The sequence below is a fragment of the Microcaecilia unicolor genome, chromosome 1 (genome assembly GCF_901765095.1).
Source record: "Microcaecilia unicolor chromosome 1, aMicUni1.1, whole genome shotgun sequence".
Lineage (NCBI taxonomy): Eukaryota > Metazoa > Chordata > Amphibia > Gymnophiona > Siphonopidae > Microcaecilia > Microcaecilia unicolor.
The window spans coordinates 270,309,843-270,330,094 of NC_044031.1; the positions used below are offsets into that span (position 1 = coordinate 270,309,843).

At 43.1% G+C, this 20,252-nt stretch overlaps 1 protein-coding gene across 2 annotated transcripts in view; it reads left to right on the plus strand.

Annotated features, from left to right (window-relative positions):
• Positions 1–20,252, plus strand: part of ACPP (acid phosphatase, prostate) — a 97,436-nt gene that overhangs the window by 22,886 nt on the left and 54,298 nt on the right. For both annotated transcript variants that reach the window (XM_030206490.1, XM_030206497.1), the window contains exon 2: positions 17,546–17,641. In XM_030206490.1, coding sequence (XP_030062350.1) covers positions 17,546–17,641 — 96 coding nt within the window. The remainder of the gene's footprint in view (positions 1–17,545; positions 17,642–20,252) is intronic.

The window sequence follows — 20,252 nt, forward strand, 5'->3', positions numbered from 1 at the left end:
CTTCATGAGAGGTTTGCTTTTGTCAAAGCCCCCTCTCAAACCTCCACCAGTGTCATGGGATCTCAACGTCGTTCTCACCCAGCTGATGAAAGCTCCTTTTGAGCCACTGAATTCCTGCCATGTGAAGTACTTGACCTAGAAGGTCATTTTTTGGTGGCTGTTACTTCAGTTCATAGGGTCAGTGAGCTTCAGGCCCTAGTAGTTGATGCACCTTATACTAAGTTTCATCACAACAGAGTAGTCCTCCGCACGCACCCTAAGTTTCTGCAGAAGGTGGTGTCTGAGTTCCATCTGAACCAGTCAATTGTCTTGCAAACATTTTTTCCACGTCCTCATGCCCACCCTGGCGAAAGCAGTTTGCACACCTTGGATTGCAAGAGAGCATTGGCCTTTTACATGGAGCGGACGAAGCCCTTCAGACAGTCTTCCCAGTTGTTCGTTTCTTTCGATCCCAACAGGAGAGAAGTCGCCATCGGAAAATGCACAATCTCCAATTGGCTAGCAGATTGCATTTCCTTCACTTATGTGCAAACTGGGCTGACTCTGGAGGGCCATGTCATGGCTCATAATGATAGAGCCATAGCTGCGTCGGTGGCTCACTTAAAGTCAGTCTCTATTGAAAAGATTTGCAAGGCTGCAACGTGGTCATCAATCCACACTTTCACATCTCACTACTGCCTTCAGCAGGATACCCGACACGACAGTCGGTTTGGGCAGTCAGTGCTGCAGAATCTGTTTCTGGTTTAGAATCCAACTCCACCCCCCTAGGCCCATTTTTGTTCTGTTCCAGGCTGCACTTTCAGCTAGCTATATATAGTTTCAGGTTAACCTATGTTATGTCCTCGCCATTGTGAGGCCCTAATGACCAATGTTCATTGTTTTGAGTGAGCCTGGATGCTAGGAATACCCCACATGTGAGAACCAGCAGCCTGCTTGTCCTCGGAGAAAGCGAAGGTAGCAGGTATTCTCCGAGGACAGCAGGCTGATTGTTCGCACAAACCCACCCACCTCCCCTTTGGAGTTATTTGTTTATTTCTATGCTTTTTGATTTAACTGAAGGGACACACTCACGCGACGGATGGGAAGTCGTCCGCGCATGCATGGGGCACGCTGCATGCATGCCAGAAGACTCTGGCAAAACTTTTGTGTCGACCCACATGTGAGAACAATCAGCCTGCTGTCCTCAGAGAATACCTCCTGCAGGTAAGTATCTTCACTTTATGTCCTCGCTGTTGCGAGGCCCAATTGACCAATGTTTATTGTTTTGAGTGAGCCTACATGCTAGAGATACCCCACATGTGAGGACAAGCAGCCTGCTTGTCCACGGAGAAAGAGAAGATACTTACCTGTAGCAGGCACTCTCCGAGGACAGCAGACTGATTGTTCTCACAAACCCTCCCACCTCCTCTTCAGAGTTGTTATTTTCTTATGCTTTTTGATTTAACTGAGGAGACACACTCGCGCGACAGGCAAGAAGTCAGTCCACGCATGCGCACCAAAAGACTCTGGCAAAACATTTTTTTATTTTTGCTTTTGCAAAATGCCGATTCCCGGGCCAACGCAGACGTTGACCCACATGTGAGAACAATCAGCCTGCTGTCCTCGGAGAATACCTGCTATAGGTAAGTATCTTCACTATATTAGGCAGGAATTATTGAGCATGCTCAGTTTTAAAATGCTTAGAGCTTATGCTATTGAAATGCCGGGTCAGTCACGTCAGCATGATGTAACTTCACCGGTGTGGCTAGAAGATCTTGTCCATGGAAAACTATGTTCTGCTAGAAAGAAAATTGTACTCTTGCAGGGCAGACTCAGAAAGTAGATTTTAAGCCTGTAACTTAGTCACAGTGACCTTAATTGGATGCAATTAAGAGGCAGTTATATAGCCTCCAATCATAGCTGGTTCTCTCTGAAAGAGGACCAGATCCTGTTCTGAGAGAATTTAAACCAAGAACAGGAGTTAGTTTGCTTCACAGCAAATTCTGATACTATTTCATAGTTCTGTTTGGTTATAACAAAAGAGAGGGAACGAAGTACAAACTAAAGTCCAAACAAAAAAACAGCACTACGGGCCTTTAAAAATGGAACACAGTTCAAGGCTCATTCATTAAAGAACTGTGTTCCATTTTTAAAGGCCCGTGGTGCTGTTTTTTTGATAGGTCTGTTTGGTGAAATAGTTTTTGAAATAGCACAGATCTAAGGACTTGATTTAATATCAAGAGAAAGTAATACCGAAAGACATAAAATTACAGTTTTGCAATGAACACTCATTTTAAACCTGTAACTCAAGTACAGTGACTTTAATTTGGTGTCATTTAAGAGGTGCAGCTATACATAATCCAATTATAGCTGGTTAACTCTGGAAAGAGGACCAAAACCTGTTCTCTAAGAAATTAAGACAAAACCATCCTATATAAAGAATTCATTTGAGTAAGTGTGAAGTCTGAATGCTGGTGTGATATAACTGCAGACCCTGTCAGAAGCTCTTCCTATTAGAACAGGGAAAAGTGAAAAAGATAGGCTTTAATAGAAAGGGATCTTGAATCATCCCTTGATTTTCTTATTCTAGATATTTCACAGTCATTACAAAAATGAGGATTTTATAATGCCTTTGTATCGCTCCATGGTGCAACCGCACCTCGAATATTGTGTTCAATTCTGGTCGCCGCATCTCAAAAAAGATATAGTGGAATTAGAAAAGGTGCAGAGAAGAGCGACGAAAATGATAAAGGGGATGGGACGACTTCCCTGTGAGGAAAGGCTAAAGCGGCTAGGGCTCTTCAGCTTGGAGAAAAGGCGGCTGAGGGGAGATATGATAGAGGTCTATAAAATGAGTGGAGTGGAACAGGTAGATGTTCACGCTTTCCAAAAATACTAGGACTAGGGGGCATGCGATAAAGCTACAATGTAGTAAATTTAAAACGAATCTGAGAAATTTTTCTTCACTCAACGTGTAATTAAACTCTGGAATTCATTGCCAGAGAATGTGGTAAAGGCGGTTAGCTTAGCGGAGTTTAAAAAAAGGTTTGGATGGCTTCCTAAAGGAAAAGTCCATAGACATTAAATGGACTTGGGGGAAATCCACTATTTCTGGAATAAGCAGTATAAAATGTTTTGTACATTTTTGGGATCTTGCCAGATATCTGTGACCTGGATTGGCCACTGTTGGAAACAGGATGCTGGGCTCGATGGACCTTTGGTCTTTCCCAGTATGGCAATACTTATGTACTTATGGAATAGGAAGAAACACCAATAATTGCACACATTGAGGGAGGATAGCTTTTCTTCCGTTTTATTTAAGATTAAAGCTAGAATGTTTGTTTGTTTATTGCACTTGATAAACTGCCTTTCTGAGTAATTAAGGCAATATATAAAAATAAAATTCAATTAGAAATAGAAAAAGAACTGCAATATATCCAAAAGGAAAGAGGGTACAGGGAAAGGCGGGGTGGGGGGGGGGGGGGGGAGGCCGCTGTCAGAATACCTAATTGCAAAGCCGAAAACTAAGTTCCAAATGCAAGTCCAAAGAGATGGGTTTTTAACCTCACTTTGGGGCTGTTTTACTACATTGTGGTAAAAGTGACCCACACTAGTTTGAGCGCATGAAATTGGCATATGCTGGACCATTTTTTACTGCAGCAGGTAAAAAGGCCTTTTTAAAAATGAGGCAGTAACTTGCCGTATGCTAATATTAAAAGTAGCACATGGCTATTTACTGCCTGAGCCCTTACCACCACCTTATCTACTGGACGGTAAGAGCTCACTCGCTACTCGTGCGATAATCAGGCAGCGAGCGGCAATGTGACTGCACTGCCGATTACTGTTGGGAACGCCCCCAGTGGTACAAAATAGAAAATTATTTTCTACCACGGGGAAACTGTATGTGCCAACTTTGGAACTACCGCACCGGGTGCCTGTGCTACCACAGTGGTAGGGTCGATTTGGCACACACTACTGACATGATAGCCCTACTGCAGCTTAGTAAAAGTGTCCCTTTATTTTTGGTGAAGGAACACTCAAAACGAAGTCCCAAAGGGCAGGGTCTAGGCAAAAGAAAGCATGTCGCCAGGTGAATATTAAGTGGGATTGGGAAACAGATGGAACAGACAAGCGGTGATCTTGAGCTGAGTGCAGAGGCCTAGGAAGAGTGTAAGGAGAAATCAAAGCTGCAAGATAAGGCAGAGTTTGAGTATATAATGCCTTATGCACCAATGTCAGAATCTTGTCATGGATACGGAAAATGGCAGGAAGCTAGTGATACTGGCACAAGTACCAAGTAACATGATTAAACTGACTCGTGTGGCAAGGAGACGAATAGCATTGTTTTGAATTAATTGTAATCTCCTTATGAGTTTATTTATTTATTTATTGCATTTGTATCCCACATTTTCCCACCTATTTGCAGGCTCAATGTGGCTTACAGTAATTTGTTATGACGTAGTCATTCCAGGATATCAGATACAATTGGTAGTGTACAAAAATTAAGTAAAGGAAGAGAGAAGGAAGGTGTTAGGCAGGATAGTATAGAAGGTGGACTTTCATAGCTGGGTGGTTAGTGAGGTAGTTTGTGAGGTTATGGGTTCTCTTTGTAGGCCTTGTGGCTATGGGCTCTCTTTGTAGGCCTTGTTGAAGAGATGTGTCTTCAAAGATTTGCGAAAGGCAGTTATTTCGTCAATAGTTTTCAAGGCTGTAGGCAGTGCATTCCACAACTACATGCTCATGTAAGAGAAGGTGGTGGCGTGTGTCAGCTTGTATTTTAGTCCTTTACAGTTTATTTGAAGGCCCAAATAAACCATATTACATAATCAAGCTTAGATAAAAGCAAAGGCACAGAGGAGAGTGTGGCAATCAGAGTTATCCAGGTAATGGAGTGGAGGAGTGGCCTAGTGGTTAGTGCAGTGGACTTTGATCCTGGGGAACTGAGTTCAATTCCCACTGCAGCTCCTTGTGACTCTGGGCAAGTCACTTAACCCTCCATTGCCCCTGGTACAAAATAAGTACCTGAATATATGTAAACCGCTTTGAATGTAGTTGCAGAAATCTCAGAAAGGCGGTATATCAAGTCCCATTTCCCTTTCCCTTTCCCTAATGACAAAGCAAAGGAAAACAGCTTAGGGCTAAAAAGCTCAGCCTAACAACCGAACCCACCTGTTGGTCAAAGGCAAGAGTAGAATCTAATATCACCACCCAAATATCGAAAGGAGGAGACCAAGGGGATCTGTTTTCCAAAAAGTGTGGAAACACTAGAAGGGCTGGAAGGAAGTTTAAGTTGACCAGTGATCCAAGCAACCTGAGACCTGGCTGGGTTAAGAACCAGCCCATGGGAAGAGAGCCAATTTACAGCACAGTGCAAGCATGCTTGGAAAGGTGAGAGATCCAGTGCTGCAGTCATGTGTGGAGGCCATAACTATGTCATCTGTGTACATATAAGCTTTTACTGGAAAAGAGGTATTAGAACAGGTATAATAAGTCCAAGCATGAAGAAATAAGAACTTTAGAGTCAAAACAAATTTTAAAAAAGAAAGAAAAATGAGAAAGCTGGAAAAAAAAAAAGATGTCGGAAAACATAAAACGTATATGGACATTTATTTCTTCTTAAAGCAAAAAAACAAAAAAACAAAAAAACAAGGCTTCTCAGCACACACACAACCTGAAAGACAGTAATACTTACCTGTTTGGTTCTTATAGGGACCTGAAAGAAAGAAAACAAGTTTAAAACAAAAGAATCTCATTTAACTCTTAGATATACAAAGAAGGCTATCATAAAAGAAAGGCTGATACTTATCTGACTATGTTAAGATTTCCTTCAAGGGAAATTGAGTAGTACAAATATAGTTCCTGATGTAAGAAAGGAAATGGAAGTTTAGTGAATGCAAACTGGATCCAGTACTAGATTGCTAAGATTTCATTTTCAAATTTGTGAGCACACTTAATGTTGTAACCTGTTTTCAAACTGTTCAACTGTTACTGGTTTTCTTCACATGAAATATTAAATACAAGTTTGTGCAATAAATACATCTTTTGCACTTTATTTAACCAGTGTCTTTACTATTGCACACATTGCTCAAACGAGATGGAGAGTCTTGCAACACCATTTGATTCTCCATATTACATAACATCCCCAGATTTTCCAGGAAGATCTGGTGTGTTGTCTGCCCCATCTCACTCTATTTACTGAGGCACTGCCCAAGGTAATCAGCTACATAGACTAAAATTTGGTATTTTGGGTAGAGAATAGGTGGAGTGGGTTAGATTAAGTTGACAGGAGAGGCTCCTGGTTGGTTAAAATCATCTGCTGATATTCAGAGCACTTAAACCGTAAACTGAAAGATGACTATTTTGTGGGTGATCTGGGGGCAGAGTCGGCATGTATGCCATTTAGTGCCAATATTCAGCACTTAACCACCTAAGTGACCAAATCAGACCTTATAAAACTCAGTCCTATCTTTATGCAGTGTCCTTAGGCAGTTAAGTGCCGAATATCACACTTAACCACATAAGACCACACAAACTTGGACATAGCCCAGCATTGACTACCCGGGAATAACTCTGGTGGCAGCTAAAAGAACTCTCTCCACCACTGGCTCAATATCTACCCCTTTAATGCCTCCTATTGAAGCACTAAATTATAGAACAGTGCGTATTGCTGTTTTTTGCATCTAACTTTAGGTGCCAGACTTACGCCTACTGAATCCTGGTGTAAATGCTGGCACCCAAGTTAGGTGCACTGAGGCAGTGTTCTATAACTACACATACAACTTTTCAGAATTCCCCTGACACACCCATGGCTACTCTAAGACCCAATGCTCAGAAGCCAACATGAGTGCTAGAGGCCATTAGCGCTGGACTAGTGCCCATGTTTGCCGGCATACCATGCTTGAGGGCCCCCACTATGGGGAATAGCAAGCGCGCTGAGGGATAGCGCATCAAGCATGCAAATACAAGCTGATAAGTTAATTCCCTATTCCTCCCAAATGCTCAGTTGGCAGCATACCAAACAAGGGTGCTCCTCGCGCAGCAAACCCTATGGCAGCTCAAAGCTGGCATTAAGGTTGTGCCAAGCCTTTGGAGAGGAATGGTGAGACTAGTAAGGGTAAGGAATCATTCCCCCACCCCAAAGACATGAGGGCCTGGTGGTCCGGTGGACCCCATACCCACCCCCCAAAAAATAAAACCCTTGTGAAATGGTGGGACTCCTGGCCAGGACACCTCCCCCCCCCCCCCCCCCCCGCAGACTAGCCCCAGTGGTCTAGAAGTACCCTTCCAACTCCCTCCTACCTTGAAGAAGGAGGAGGGACTAGGACTCCATCCCTCCTCCTGCTGGGCATATCCTCAAAATGGTGGCCCCCCTGCCCATTGCACCCTGGGAGTTTCTCCCTTATATGGTAGTTAAAAGCCTGTGCTCATCAGACTGTCTTTCATATCATAATGCACCTTGATGTAAAACAAAGTTTAAACACAGTGGGCCCGATATTCAGACGGACGGCGCTGAGCCCAGATATTCAATGCCGGGCCATTTCCAGTGGCCACCATTGAATATCTGGATTATTTTTGGTTCATTCAAACTTAACCACCAAGCCAATATTCAGCACTAGCCAGTTAAGTTTGAAACAACCAAAGATAAGCCTGGTATTCACATGGCCAAACATGGCTGCAAGGCTCATGCTGAAAATCGACGGATAGCAGGTTATATCACATGATGATATAACCGGCTAGCCACTAACTGCAAATTTTCAGCGGGTCATGGCCGGCCATGTCCCGCTGAAAATTCGCAGTTAGCTGGTTATGGGGCATCTAACTGGCCATGTACTGATCCTGGCTGGTTAAATATTTTTGAATATTGGTGGAGTATTTCTATTGAGTAAGAATGTCTTCCAATGTCACTGTGAATTACTTCTTGGTCCCCGGAATGCAACTCCATGCTAAGTTTCATATTTAATGCATTAAGGGCCTCTTTCACTAAGGTGCGCTAGTGTTTTTAGCACACGTTAATATTTGGGGCAGGCTAAACATTAGAGACGTCCATAGGAATAAATGGACGTTTCTAACGTTTAGTGTGCCAAAAACGTTAGCGCACTTTAGTAAAAGAGGCCCCCAAAGAGTTGAGGGAAGAGTGCCATAGCAGCCAAAGAATATAACTCTGAATTATTAGAAATGTGTCCAAACTACTGATGATGTGTGCTGCTTATTCACACAACAAAGTAATCTGTTTAAATAAACATGACATTACAGCATTCCCAAATATAATCTTTGTGTGCCTTGGATACATTTAATAATTCATTATTAGAACATATTTAGGCTAAACTAGTGTATTCGGTAATTCCTACCAGTTATCAAGAAGTCCAAGAGATCAAGGGTAATCGGGATTGTGGCCATAGTACTTTTTGTGGAACGGTAAAAAAAGCAGCATTTGGAATCTGATTACTCATAAATCATATTCGCTACAGCCATCAACCACTTGAAGTTCATGTTATTTATGTCATATTGATTTCCTTATCCTAAGATTTATATAGGATGAACCATGCAACCTATGAAAGTGCACCTTTCTGGATTACTACTAACACTGTCATGGCCCCTTGGGCCACACATTGCCAGGACTTCAATCATCTTTTCCACACTTACATGGTGTGTCGTATATTATTGACCATGTGCCCATTCCCCTTCGTGTGTGTACGTATGTGAGGGGGGATGAAATTACATTATCAAAATTGCGAAATGTGAACAGTTTGGGATTTTTGAGTCTCATTCTCGAGCCCCTTAAGACTAAATGAAGACATTGAATGGAACTGCATCTTATGATAGCATTCTTGAAGAAGCCTTCTGGGTTCAAGGAAGACATTTAGAGGCATTTTCAGTATGACATCTAAGTCGGACTGTAGACGTTTTGCACTAAATGTCCCGAATCTGAACAGGAAATATAGCCATTTTTGAAACAGCAAAACATCTATCTTTTTTTCTAAAATTACCACATGAAAGATGTTTTTGTGCTCTGTGCATTTATCTTTTTGGTCCATTTTCGGGGAAAAAAAGTCCAAGTGAAAAGCGCAAAAATCAAGCCATTGGGATGTAGGAGGAGCCAGCATTCATAGCAGACTGGCCACACAGACATCCCAGGAGAGAAATTGGGCACCCAAAGAGATACTACTGTGGACTTCCTATTAAAGCTCTGTGAGCTGGTCACCCTTACAGGACCTGGCCAGGGCTGACCCTACTTAGCTTCCTTCACACACAGTCACTGCTGGGCTCTACACTTCTCTGTAATTCACCAGGACTCTGCCTCAAACACAGGGGAGTTCTCTGCCTCCTCTTCTCCTTTCACAAATGTTCCTCAACACCAGGTATAACCAAAGGCTTTATTAGTTGCCATTTAACACAATCTTCATGGCTTATTTCTTCTTTAACTCAAACATTTCTTCTTCAACTCCAACATAACAAAAGGCATTTACTCAGAGTCTTCTAATTAAACCCTTTTCAGACTTAAAGCAGTTCCTCACACTTTCACAGTTTAAACAGCCAAACAAAAGCATTTACTTTTCCTTCTCAGAGGGTAGTGCAACTGTCACCTTTTCAGCAGAGAGCTTCCCCGGTGCTTCCATCTCTCCCCTCCAGCTTTCCACCATTGTCTTAATAAAGCTGCCTGAAAACCTCTCACACCTGGTTCAATTTCCCAATCAACTCCTGGCTTCTCACTCTCCTGCCTAGAGTCCTTCCCCTGACTCTGCTTCCCTTCCTGCTGCAGTGCATTCTGAACTTTGTAGTTTCCTGCCTCCTCACAGCTCCCAGGTACACATCGTACCGTTGCTCCTTTATCTTGTCTGCTGAGCCCTCCAACCCCCTCCCCAACTGCACACCACTACAATAACTCTGATGGGTGAAGGGGCACCTATATGTGGGTACAGTGAGTTTCTGCTGAGTTTTGGAGGGTCACAGTTTCCACCACAAGTGTAACAGGTAGGGGGAGGTATGGGCCTGGGTCCACCTCTTTACAGTGCACTGCACCAACTACTACATTACTGCAGGGACCTGCTTGCTGCTCTAATCGAACTGGCTATAACATTTAAAGCTGTCATAGAAGCATTTCAATTTTACTGATTAATTTATGAGAATAAAGTCCACTGATATTGGGTGAATTGAGAAACTCTGTTGTATACAAAGATTGGCGATTCTTTACTTCTTTTAAAGATACATAAGTTCTATGGGAAGCATTATTTTAATGCCTGGTTGCTGTAGGTTGAGTAGTTCAGGAGATAATGTGAACATAGACAACAAATAATCAAAAATTGTTTTTAAAGAAAAGAAATCACTAGAAAATGTGCGATGACCTTTCTGTGTGTGAAGACTGGGAGACAAAATTCAGAGTAAATATGCAGATAAAACTGCAGGTTGATTACTGCCGCCCCCCTCACATGTGGGTAAATGTATGTGTGCTGACTACAGCATCCTCAGGGAGTTTCATTACTGGCTTCACTGAGTCTCAGTACGGACCTGGAATATGAAACTTCTGTAGGAAAATAGTTTGAAATGGAAGGGGAAGAGAAGAAAGAAAAGAGGGGTAGATATGTGGAATTTCAGGAACTGAGTATGGCAAGATGAGCCCTAGGAGGATCATGGAGGAAAGAGTGTAGAGGCACTCATGTTCTGCTTTCTAAAAATGCATCAAAATGGTAACCCCCCCCCCCCCCCCAAAGGATAAAAAATGAATAAAAAAAAACTAGCAACAGACCTGAATATTCAAACACAACAATATAAAGTAGGAGAGGCCACACTCACAGCCCAAACTAAAGCCATGCACAAAGACTAGCACTTTATGAGGTCCTTTTACAAAGGCGTAATAGCGTTTTTAGTGTGCACTAATGATTAGCGCTCGCTAAGTGCTAGAGATGCCCATAGAAATATATGGGCATCTCTAACGTTTAGTGAGTGCTAAAAACACTAGCGCACCTTTGTAAAAGGACCCCTATATAGGTACTCTCCAATGTGGTGCCAACACTCTTTCTTACCTACACCACTAGAACAATTTGTGAATATGTGTGTTATGGGTTCCCACATGTGCTTCTCAAAGCACTTAAATTTTTGTGATATAAACAATGTTTCATCTAAGTAAGGCTTATCAAAAATCTGTGCTCTTCCGGCTATCTATGCTGAAAACCCATCTTTTCACTGCTGCTTTTGGCTCCTAGCCACTTCTCATTTGCCCTCCCCTTGTTCCTTCCCTCCTTCTCACCCAGTACTTCCCTCACCCGTAACTATCTTGTCTGTCTGTATTACTTAGATTGTAAGCTCTATTGAGCAGGGACTGTCTCTTTGTGTCAGGTGTTCAGCGCTGCGTGCGTCTGGTAGCCTTATACAAATGCTAATAATAATAATAATAGTGTCATTCATATCATAATGTGCCTTACTGTAAAGCATAGTTTAAACATGGTACTTATCTTGAGTGAGAATGTATTCCACTGCTGCTATACATTATTCAGTGGTCCCTAGAACCCGACTCTGTGCTAAGTTTTGTATCTACTGCAAACAAAAAATATAGTTCTGAAGTATTAGAAACATGTCCAGACTGCTGATGGTGTGCGTTCCTTAGTCACATGCCAAAGGAATCTGCTTAAATAAACATGGCGTTGCAGCATTTCCAGTAGTGATTTTAACCATACCCACAGGTGTAGCCATTCACTGTGTAACTTAATCTGCATTCAACCATTTTGCCAGATTTTAATATGCTTGCTGTGAACCATTTTTTACATAGACTACTCTCTGCGATGCAATTAATTTTTCACCTAGAGAAATTCCTCTCTCAGGTTTTGATCAATATGAGATTGCTAATGTAACTATGTCCATTTCTCATTATATTTATTCTGCTTCTTTCCCCACCTGTTCTGGTGGATTCTCACTCACTCATTCCTTCCAGGGCTGCCGAGAAACTGAACCAGGCCTGGGGCAAAATCATCATCACTGCCGCCGTCGCCCCCCCCCCCCCCCAAAAAACACGCACACACACCTCTTGAAGTAGATTGGCTGGCCCTGCCAGCTGCAGGCAGCGCGGTTCCTTCCTCTGCCCAGCATTGCCTGCCCCTGCAGCTGCTTTCCTTAGGCCGCACATGCTCAGCCTCAAAACTGAACGTGTGCGGCCTGAGGGCCCAGCAGCTGCTAGGCAGGCAATGCAAGGGGGGCCCGGAGTTTTCTCTCTCCTGCTCCTGTCGGGACGCAATCACCCGAGTCCTCTCAGAAGCAGGAGAGAGAGAAAGAGACCCCTGCGCCGGGCCCCCCTGGAGGCCTGAGAATTTTGCCCCCCCCCCCTCCCTCTCGGCGGCTACGATGCCTTCCATTCATTGGAATACTTGTCCAGGTGTAATGATGGAGATCAGGAGGAGCATTTTCGACCGGAGATACCCATCTCCGAGGACGGCACCGCGAAGGGGCGGGGCTGACCGTATTTTTGAACGAGATGGCCAGCCATCTTTCGTTTCGATAATACGGTTGAGGCCAGCTAAATGTCAGAGATGGCCGGGCTTGAGATGGCCGGCCTCAGTTTTCGCTAATAATGGAAACCGAGGCCGGCCATCTCAAACCCGGCCAAATCCAAGGCATTTGGTTGTGGGAGGAGCCAGCATTTGTAGTGCACTGGTCCCCCTGACATGCCAGGACACCAACCGGGCACCCTAGGGGGCACTGCAGTGGACTTCAGAAATTGTTCCCAGGTGCATAGCTCCCTTACCTTGGGAGCTCAGCCCCCCAAATCCCCCCCCCAAAACCCACTCCCCACAACTCTACACCATTACCATAGCCCTTATGGGTGAAGGAGGGCACCTACATGTGGGTACAGTGTGTTTTGGGCGGGTTTGGAGGGCTCCCATTTACCACCACAAGTGTAACAGGTGGGGGGGATGGGCCTGGGTTTGCCTGCCTGAAGGCCACTGCACCCACTAAAACTGCTCCAGGGACCTGTATACTGCTGCGATGGACCTGAGTATGACATTTGAGGCTGGTATAGAGGCTGGCAAAAAAGGTTTTAAGTTGTTTTTTTGAGGGTGGGAGGGGTTAATGACCACTGGGGGAGTCAGGGGAGGTGATCCCCGATTCCCTCCGGTGGTCATCTGGTCAGTTCGGGCACTTTTTGGGACTTGGACCTGAAAAAAAAGGGACCAAATAAAGTGGACCAAATTCTCGCCAGGGACGCCCTTCTTTTTTCCATTATCGGGCGAAGCCGGCCATCTCAAAGCACGCCCCAGTCCTGCCTTCGCTACCCTACTGAAACGCCCACTTGAAGTTTGGCCAGCTCCGCGATGGAAAGCAGTTGGCGCCGGCCAAAATCGGCTTTTGATTATACCGATTTGGCCGGCTTTAGGAGATCGCCGGCCATCTCCCAATTTGTGTCGGAAGATGCCCAGCGATCTCCTTCAAAAATAAGCTGGCAGGTGTAGCCATTCACTTTTGTACTTCAGCTGAGTACACCTTGAGGCCTATGATAGCAGTTCTATATGTCTACCTATTTCTATATGATCATACTGCCTTCAGCTCTTGAGATGTACAATTTTTCACATTGATGAACATGGAAGAATTTTCTTGTTCTTTCATCCAGTTTTCCAAGCCTTTATGGGGCCAATCTACAGAGCTGCCAAGTTGCCCATTCCAGGAGGGAGACTTTTTGGCCAGTCCTCATTTTTACCAAACTCATCTTGGTGTATTATGGGACCTGCAGCTCTGATCTCAATGAATAGAATCATGGACTACAAATACTACACTGCTTTGGGATGTAAGTTTAAAACCAGAACCGGACAAAATGTCTCCCTCCTGGAATGGGTAACTTGGCAGCTCTGAATCTATGGCTGTAAAAGCACTGACACTGCAAGCTGATTGATGGCTTGTAACTTATTCAGTGCTGTTAAAGCATGTTTCAGCATCAGTTTCAGTCTCCAGTACTACACCTGCAGATCTTTTCACACAGAGGCCCTTTTACTAAGCTGTGTAGGCACCTATGCACGCCCAACAATTTTGAGTTACCGCCCAGCTACTGCGTGGCCCTTAGGCTAATTTCATTTTTGGCACGCGTCCGCTACGCACAACGGAAAATATTTTTATTTTCTGGTGCGCGGGTGGTAATTGTCATTCTATGCACGTAGACCATTACCGCCCAGTTACCACATGAGACCTTACCACTAGAACAATGGCTGGCAGTAAGGTCTCAGACCCAAAATGGACGCGCGGCAATTTTCATTTTGCCGCACGTTCATTTTCGGACAAAAATTTTGAAAAGGCATTTTTTACAGGTGCGGTGAAAATTATTCTGTGTGCGCCCAAAACACGTGTCTACACTTCAGCAGGCCATTTTTCAGCACGCCTTTGTAAAAGGGTCCCACAGTGATTTGTGATGGATGGATACACCTTTCTCTACTTCTAGATATTTATTTGCTCTTTTATATTACACTCTTCACTCACAGTCATGATTTGTGACTGTTTTCCTTCATTTTCCAAGATTGCCTTAGCATATTTGTCCAGGCCAAATGTCTTTCATGCTCAGTTAATTTGAGAAATTCTTCAGCATTCGCAGTTGTTTCACTAATTGATTATCGTAGTAGCTGTAAAGATGAGCCAATGGATACTGTGTATCTGGATCTTCAGAAGGCATTTGATAAAGTATCTCCTGAGGAAATTTAAAAGTTATGGGATAGTAGGTAATGTCCTATTGTGGTGCAAGATTTGGCTAAAAGATAGATAACAGCAGGGTTAAATGGGCAATAATATGAATGGAGAAGAGTAAATAGAGGGGTTCCCCAGGGGTTTGTGCTGGGACCACTGCTTTTTTACATATTTTTAAATGATCTGAAAATGGGAATAATGAGTTAGGTGATTAAATTTGCTGATGACACAGTTATTTAAATTGCTAAAATCACAAGAGGATTGTGAAAAATTGCAAGAGGACCTTGCTAGGCTGGGCATCCAAATGGCAAATGACTTTTAAAGTGAGCAAGTGCAAAGTGATGCATGTACGGAAGAAGAACCCAAACCATAGCTATGTGATGCAAGGCTCCACATTAGGAATCACCGCCCAGGAAAATGATCTAGGTGTCATAGTTGATGATACTTTGAAACCCTCTGCTCAGTGTGCAGTGGCATCTTAGAAAGCAAAAAGAATGTTAGGTATTATTAGGAAAGTAATAGAAAACAAAAAATGAGAAATGTTATAATACCTTTATCGCTCCACGGTGCAACCGCACCTCAAATGTTGTGTGTAATTCTGGTCACTGCAGAATTAGAAAAAGTACAGAGAAGGGCAACAAAAATGATAAAGGAAGTGGGATGACTTCCCTATGGGGAAAGGCTAAAGTGACTAGGGCTCTTCTTGGAGAAGAGATGGCTGAGGGGAGTTATGATAGAGGTCTATAAAATACTGAGTGGAGTGGAGTGGAGTGGAGTGGAGTGGAATGGGCAGACATAAATCACTTGTTTATTCTTTCCAAAACTACAAGGCCTGAGGCCTCACAATGAAGTTATGAAATAGTACATTTAAAACAATACAGAGAAAATATTTATTCACCCAACATTTAATGAAGCTCTGGAATTCATTGCCAAAAAAAGTGGTAAAACCAGTTAGCAGGGTTTAAAAAAGGTTTGGACAGGTTCCAAAAAAGAAAAGTCCATAAATAACTATTAAGTTGGATATGGGAAAATCCACTGCTTATTTCTGGAATAAGCAGCTTAAAAAATCTGTTTTACTGTTTTAGGATCTTGCCAGGTACTTGTTTTAATTTGTTAAACCACTTAGATGTTCTTGTGCAGATAAGTATTGTATTGCTGATATCTTATCCCATAAAATATGAGATAGATTGAAGTAAATATACTCCATCATTGAGAGAAAGTGTTAGAGAGGTGATGGAAAGGAGGGTACTGTGGGGCACATATGGTGAGCAGGGATAGTAGGGTTCTTGAGGCAAATTAGGGGGAAAGGTAGAGATTCCTTACTGGTGGACCTGGTGTGGTCCTGTTGTTTATTTTGTCTTGGGAAAGGGGGACTACACTCCAGCAGTGCAAACTAGAAAATCCAAAGTGATTGGCCACCTATTAGCAGCTACCAAGTGCTGTACTGCGGCAAAATATAGGTGTGTATATCCTCCATCACTGTTAGAGTGGCTGGACAAAGTGTGAGAAGTGTAGGCATTGGATAGTAATTGTATGCACTAAGAGAAAGCAAGATGAATAACTAATGTGATGCTTTCTGGAATAGTGATAAATTAGAATATAAGCTCCATGAGATGGAGGCACTTAGGTAACAGAAAAGTAGGCCAATGGTCAGCTGACCTACGGATCAAAGCTTGGAAGCCTCAGTAATGTGAAAGGGCTGATAATAGATCCTGAGCTTGGCAAGAAACAATCCTCTAGAAATGAAATAAGATAAACTATAATGTTCTATGCCGGAGCTGCTGTTCATTTTATTTTTCTTTATCATTTTTCTTTTTTTTATCACTATTTGTCTAAAGAAGTGCTCTATAGGTACTGATAAGGATTGATTCTATGTTACAATAAAAAATAAATTGTGAAAATTAGACTCAGGAGCAGCATCAGAAAATATTTCTTCACGGAAAGGGAGATGGATAGATGACAAATCTTCCTAGTGATTTTAGTTTTCAAATATACATAGCAGGGTTGTGGCCATGGTCCCACCACTTTGGATCCAGGCCTACTCAGTCAGTGGCAGGTAGCCTGGGTTAGAAGGAAGAGAACTAGAAGCTGTGTTTACACCCCTACTTCAGGCCCCACCATAAAATCAGTCCTGCCAATGCCCCTGATACATAAGCTATTATGATCTATTCAGCTATTTAAACAGGTAGAAGGTGCAAAACACATACTGTAGGTGATTGTTTGCACATGTATATTATAGATGCAAATTTTCAAAGGGAAACAACATAGATGATTTCCTTTTGAACAATGGCTGCAATATATATAGAATAAAAGACAAACGGCATGACCTTTTCAAAATTGACCCTTTAAGCTATGAGTAGATTAGTGCTAATTGAGAGACCCTTTTACTAAGCAGCGGTAGGGCTAATGCGCGGGTGGCGGGCACAAAAGCGACATTACCGCTGGGGTAGTGTAGGCGCCTGATGGTAATTTGAAGTTGGCGCACGCTGTTTCCCGTGGTAGAAAATATTTTTCTATTTTCTACCAGAGGAGCATTCCCGGCGGTAATTGGCAATGCAGCCACATTGGTGAGCGCTGCATGATTACTGCATAAGTAGCATGTACTGTATGTCCTTACTGCTAGGTTAATGGGTGGTGGTAAAGGCTTAGGCAGTAAATAGCCATGTGCTACTTTTAATTTTGGCTCATGGCCATTTACTGCTCCATTTAAAAAAGCCTTTTTCCCAGCCAGGGTGAAAAATGGCCCAAAGTGCACCAATTTCTCACATTCAAACTGTCGCAAATCGCTTTTTAGCACCGCTTAGTAAAAGGGCCCCTATATGAATTGAACTACTTTCCTTAATAAAAGTGAAATAATATAAACAGGAAGGTTGTATATGTATTTTAATTTATACAACTTTATTTTGGTCAGTTGTATCGCCATGGTGATCGAAGCCCTCTTGAAGCCTATCCGACGGATCCACACAAAGAAGATGCTTGGCCACAGGGATTTGAACAACTTTCACAGGTTTGCCTCTCCTTCCAAATATACTGCCTATGGGCATTTTAAAGGTTTTTAATTCATGTAAATTTGCAGAGATGTTATGGAAAAATTCATAGTTAAAAAAATAAATAAAATGAAGCCAAGAAAATGTAAGGAGTGGCCTAGTGGTTAGGGTGGTGGACTTTAGTCCTGAGGAACTGAGTTCAATTCCCACTTCAGGCACAGGCAGCTCCTTGTGACTCTGGGCAAGTCACTTAACCCTCCATTGCCCCAGGTACAAATAAGTACCTGAATACAATATGTAAGCCGCATTGAGCCTGCCATGAGTGGGAAAGCATGGGGTACAAATGTAACAAAAAAAAAGTAATACTCATCAGTGGCGTTCCTAGCCTGGATGACACCCGGGGCGGATCGCCGATGTGCCCCCCCTGCGAAATGACACCTCCTCCCCTGGCAAAATGACACCCCCCCGGGTGCATGCCACTGGGGGGGGGTGCCGCAGCACACGCCTGTCGGCTCCGAGTTCACTAACTTCGCTCGTTCGCTAACTTTGCTCGTTCGCTGCAGCTCCCTCTGCCCCGGAACAGGAAGTAACCTGTTCCGGGGCAGAGGGAGCTGCAGCAAATGAGCGAAGTTAGCGAACTCGGAGCCGACAGGCGCGCACCGCGGCACCCCCCAGCAGTGTGCACCCGGGGCGGACCGCCCCCACCGCCCCCCCCCCCCCCCCTTGGTACGCCACTGATATTCATGACCTGATCCATCACTCGCTTTCCCATAAGTTTGCATCTATGGGCCAAAGCCTTGAAGATTGATTCAAACTATTTGTGCACCATGTCTTATTCAGCAAAGATAGCTGCATCAGCCCTTCATACTTTTCCAGTGAAAAATGCTTACATGTGCAGCTCTGTACTGAGCACACAAATACATCAAACCTGAAAAACAGACTACTGTAACCATGCAACTAAGGATACTTTGATTAGTATGTGTATGTTGGGGGTTCTGTTAAGCGCACTTTATTTACATAAGTACATAAGTATTGCCATACTGGGACAGACTGAAGGTCCATCAAGCCCAGCATCCTATTTCCAACAGTGGTCAATCCAGTTCACAAGTACCTGGCAAGATCCCTAAAAAATATAATGCATTTTACTCTGCTGATCCTAGAAATAAACAGTGGATTTTCCACAAGTCCATTTTAATAATGGTCTATGGACTTTTCCTTTAGGAACCCATTCACATCTTTTTAAACCCGCTAAGCTAACTACTTTTACTACATTCTCTGGCAACAAATTCCAGAGTTTAATTACACGTTGAGGGAAGAAACATTTTCTCTGATTCATTGTAGCTTCCTTGAGTGCCTCCTAGTCCTAGTATTTTTGGAAAGAGTAAACAAGTAATTCACGTCTACACGTTCCACTCCACTTATTATTTTATAGACTTCTATTATATCTCCCCTCAGCCTTCTTTTCTCCAAACTGAATAACCCTAGCTGCTTTAGTCTTTCCTCATAGGGAAGTCATCCCATCCCCTCTATCATTTTCATCGCCTTTCTCTGTACCTTTTCTAATTCCACTATATCTTTTTTAAGATCCGGTGACCAGAATTGAACACAATATTTGAGGTGCAGTCACACTATGGAGCAATCCAAAGGCATTATAATGTCCTCATTTTTGTTTTCCATTCCTTTTCTAATAATGCCTAACATTCTATTTGCTTTCTTAGCCACCACCGCACACTGAGCAGAGGGTTTCAACTTATCATCAACGACGATGCCTAAATCCCTTTCCTGGTCAGTGACTCCTAATGTGGAACCTTGCATTTATTTATTTACATTCTTATATACTGACAATTATAATAATAAGTTACACACTGCAGTTTATACCCGTAACATGAAATACTATAAGCACTTATTACAGTACCAAAACGAATACAGTACAGTAACAACCCTTTACAACCCAATCTCCAAGCATAACCTGTCAAAATGCCTTATGAAAATAAGCTTTCAACCGCTTTCTAAAAATTATAAAATGAGTTTCTAGTGTAACCAGGTACCTCCAGGTGCAGCCAAGGATAGAACAATCTCCTCCAGCCACAGGCTCCCGGTACAGTCAAGAAATAAATGTCCACCAGCAACTTCAATCTTAAGGACTTTATTCCATGCAGGTTTCTAGTAGACTTGATACACAGTTCCGACAGCAGCATTCACCTTCAATCTTAAGCACATATAAGCCACCTGAAAGTGTGTGGCAAATAGTGCCCTTTAAGCAGTAGGCTATCAGCACATATCAGGATTCAATACAGGCTCACAGTCAGCTCCAGTCTGGGCTCTTTTATCCAGTGCACAATAAACAGTAGTTCAATTCCAAAAAGAAGTGGTTCATTCAATTCATCATCACAGTTAAATCACAAAGCAGCAGTTTCTACCTTCTACTCTCTTTACCTTCAGGAGAGTTCAATACTTTAGGGACTTCTCATACCCAAGGGATTTCACCCTGCATCAGCTTCACTGGTAAATTCAATACTTTAGGGACCTCTCTTACCCAAGGGTTTTCAGCCTGCAACTGCTTCTCTCCTCTGGGACTCCTTCCCACCTGCCTAATCAATCCCTGGCTTCTACTCTCACAACCAATCATTC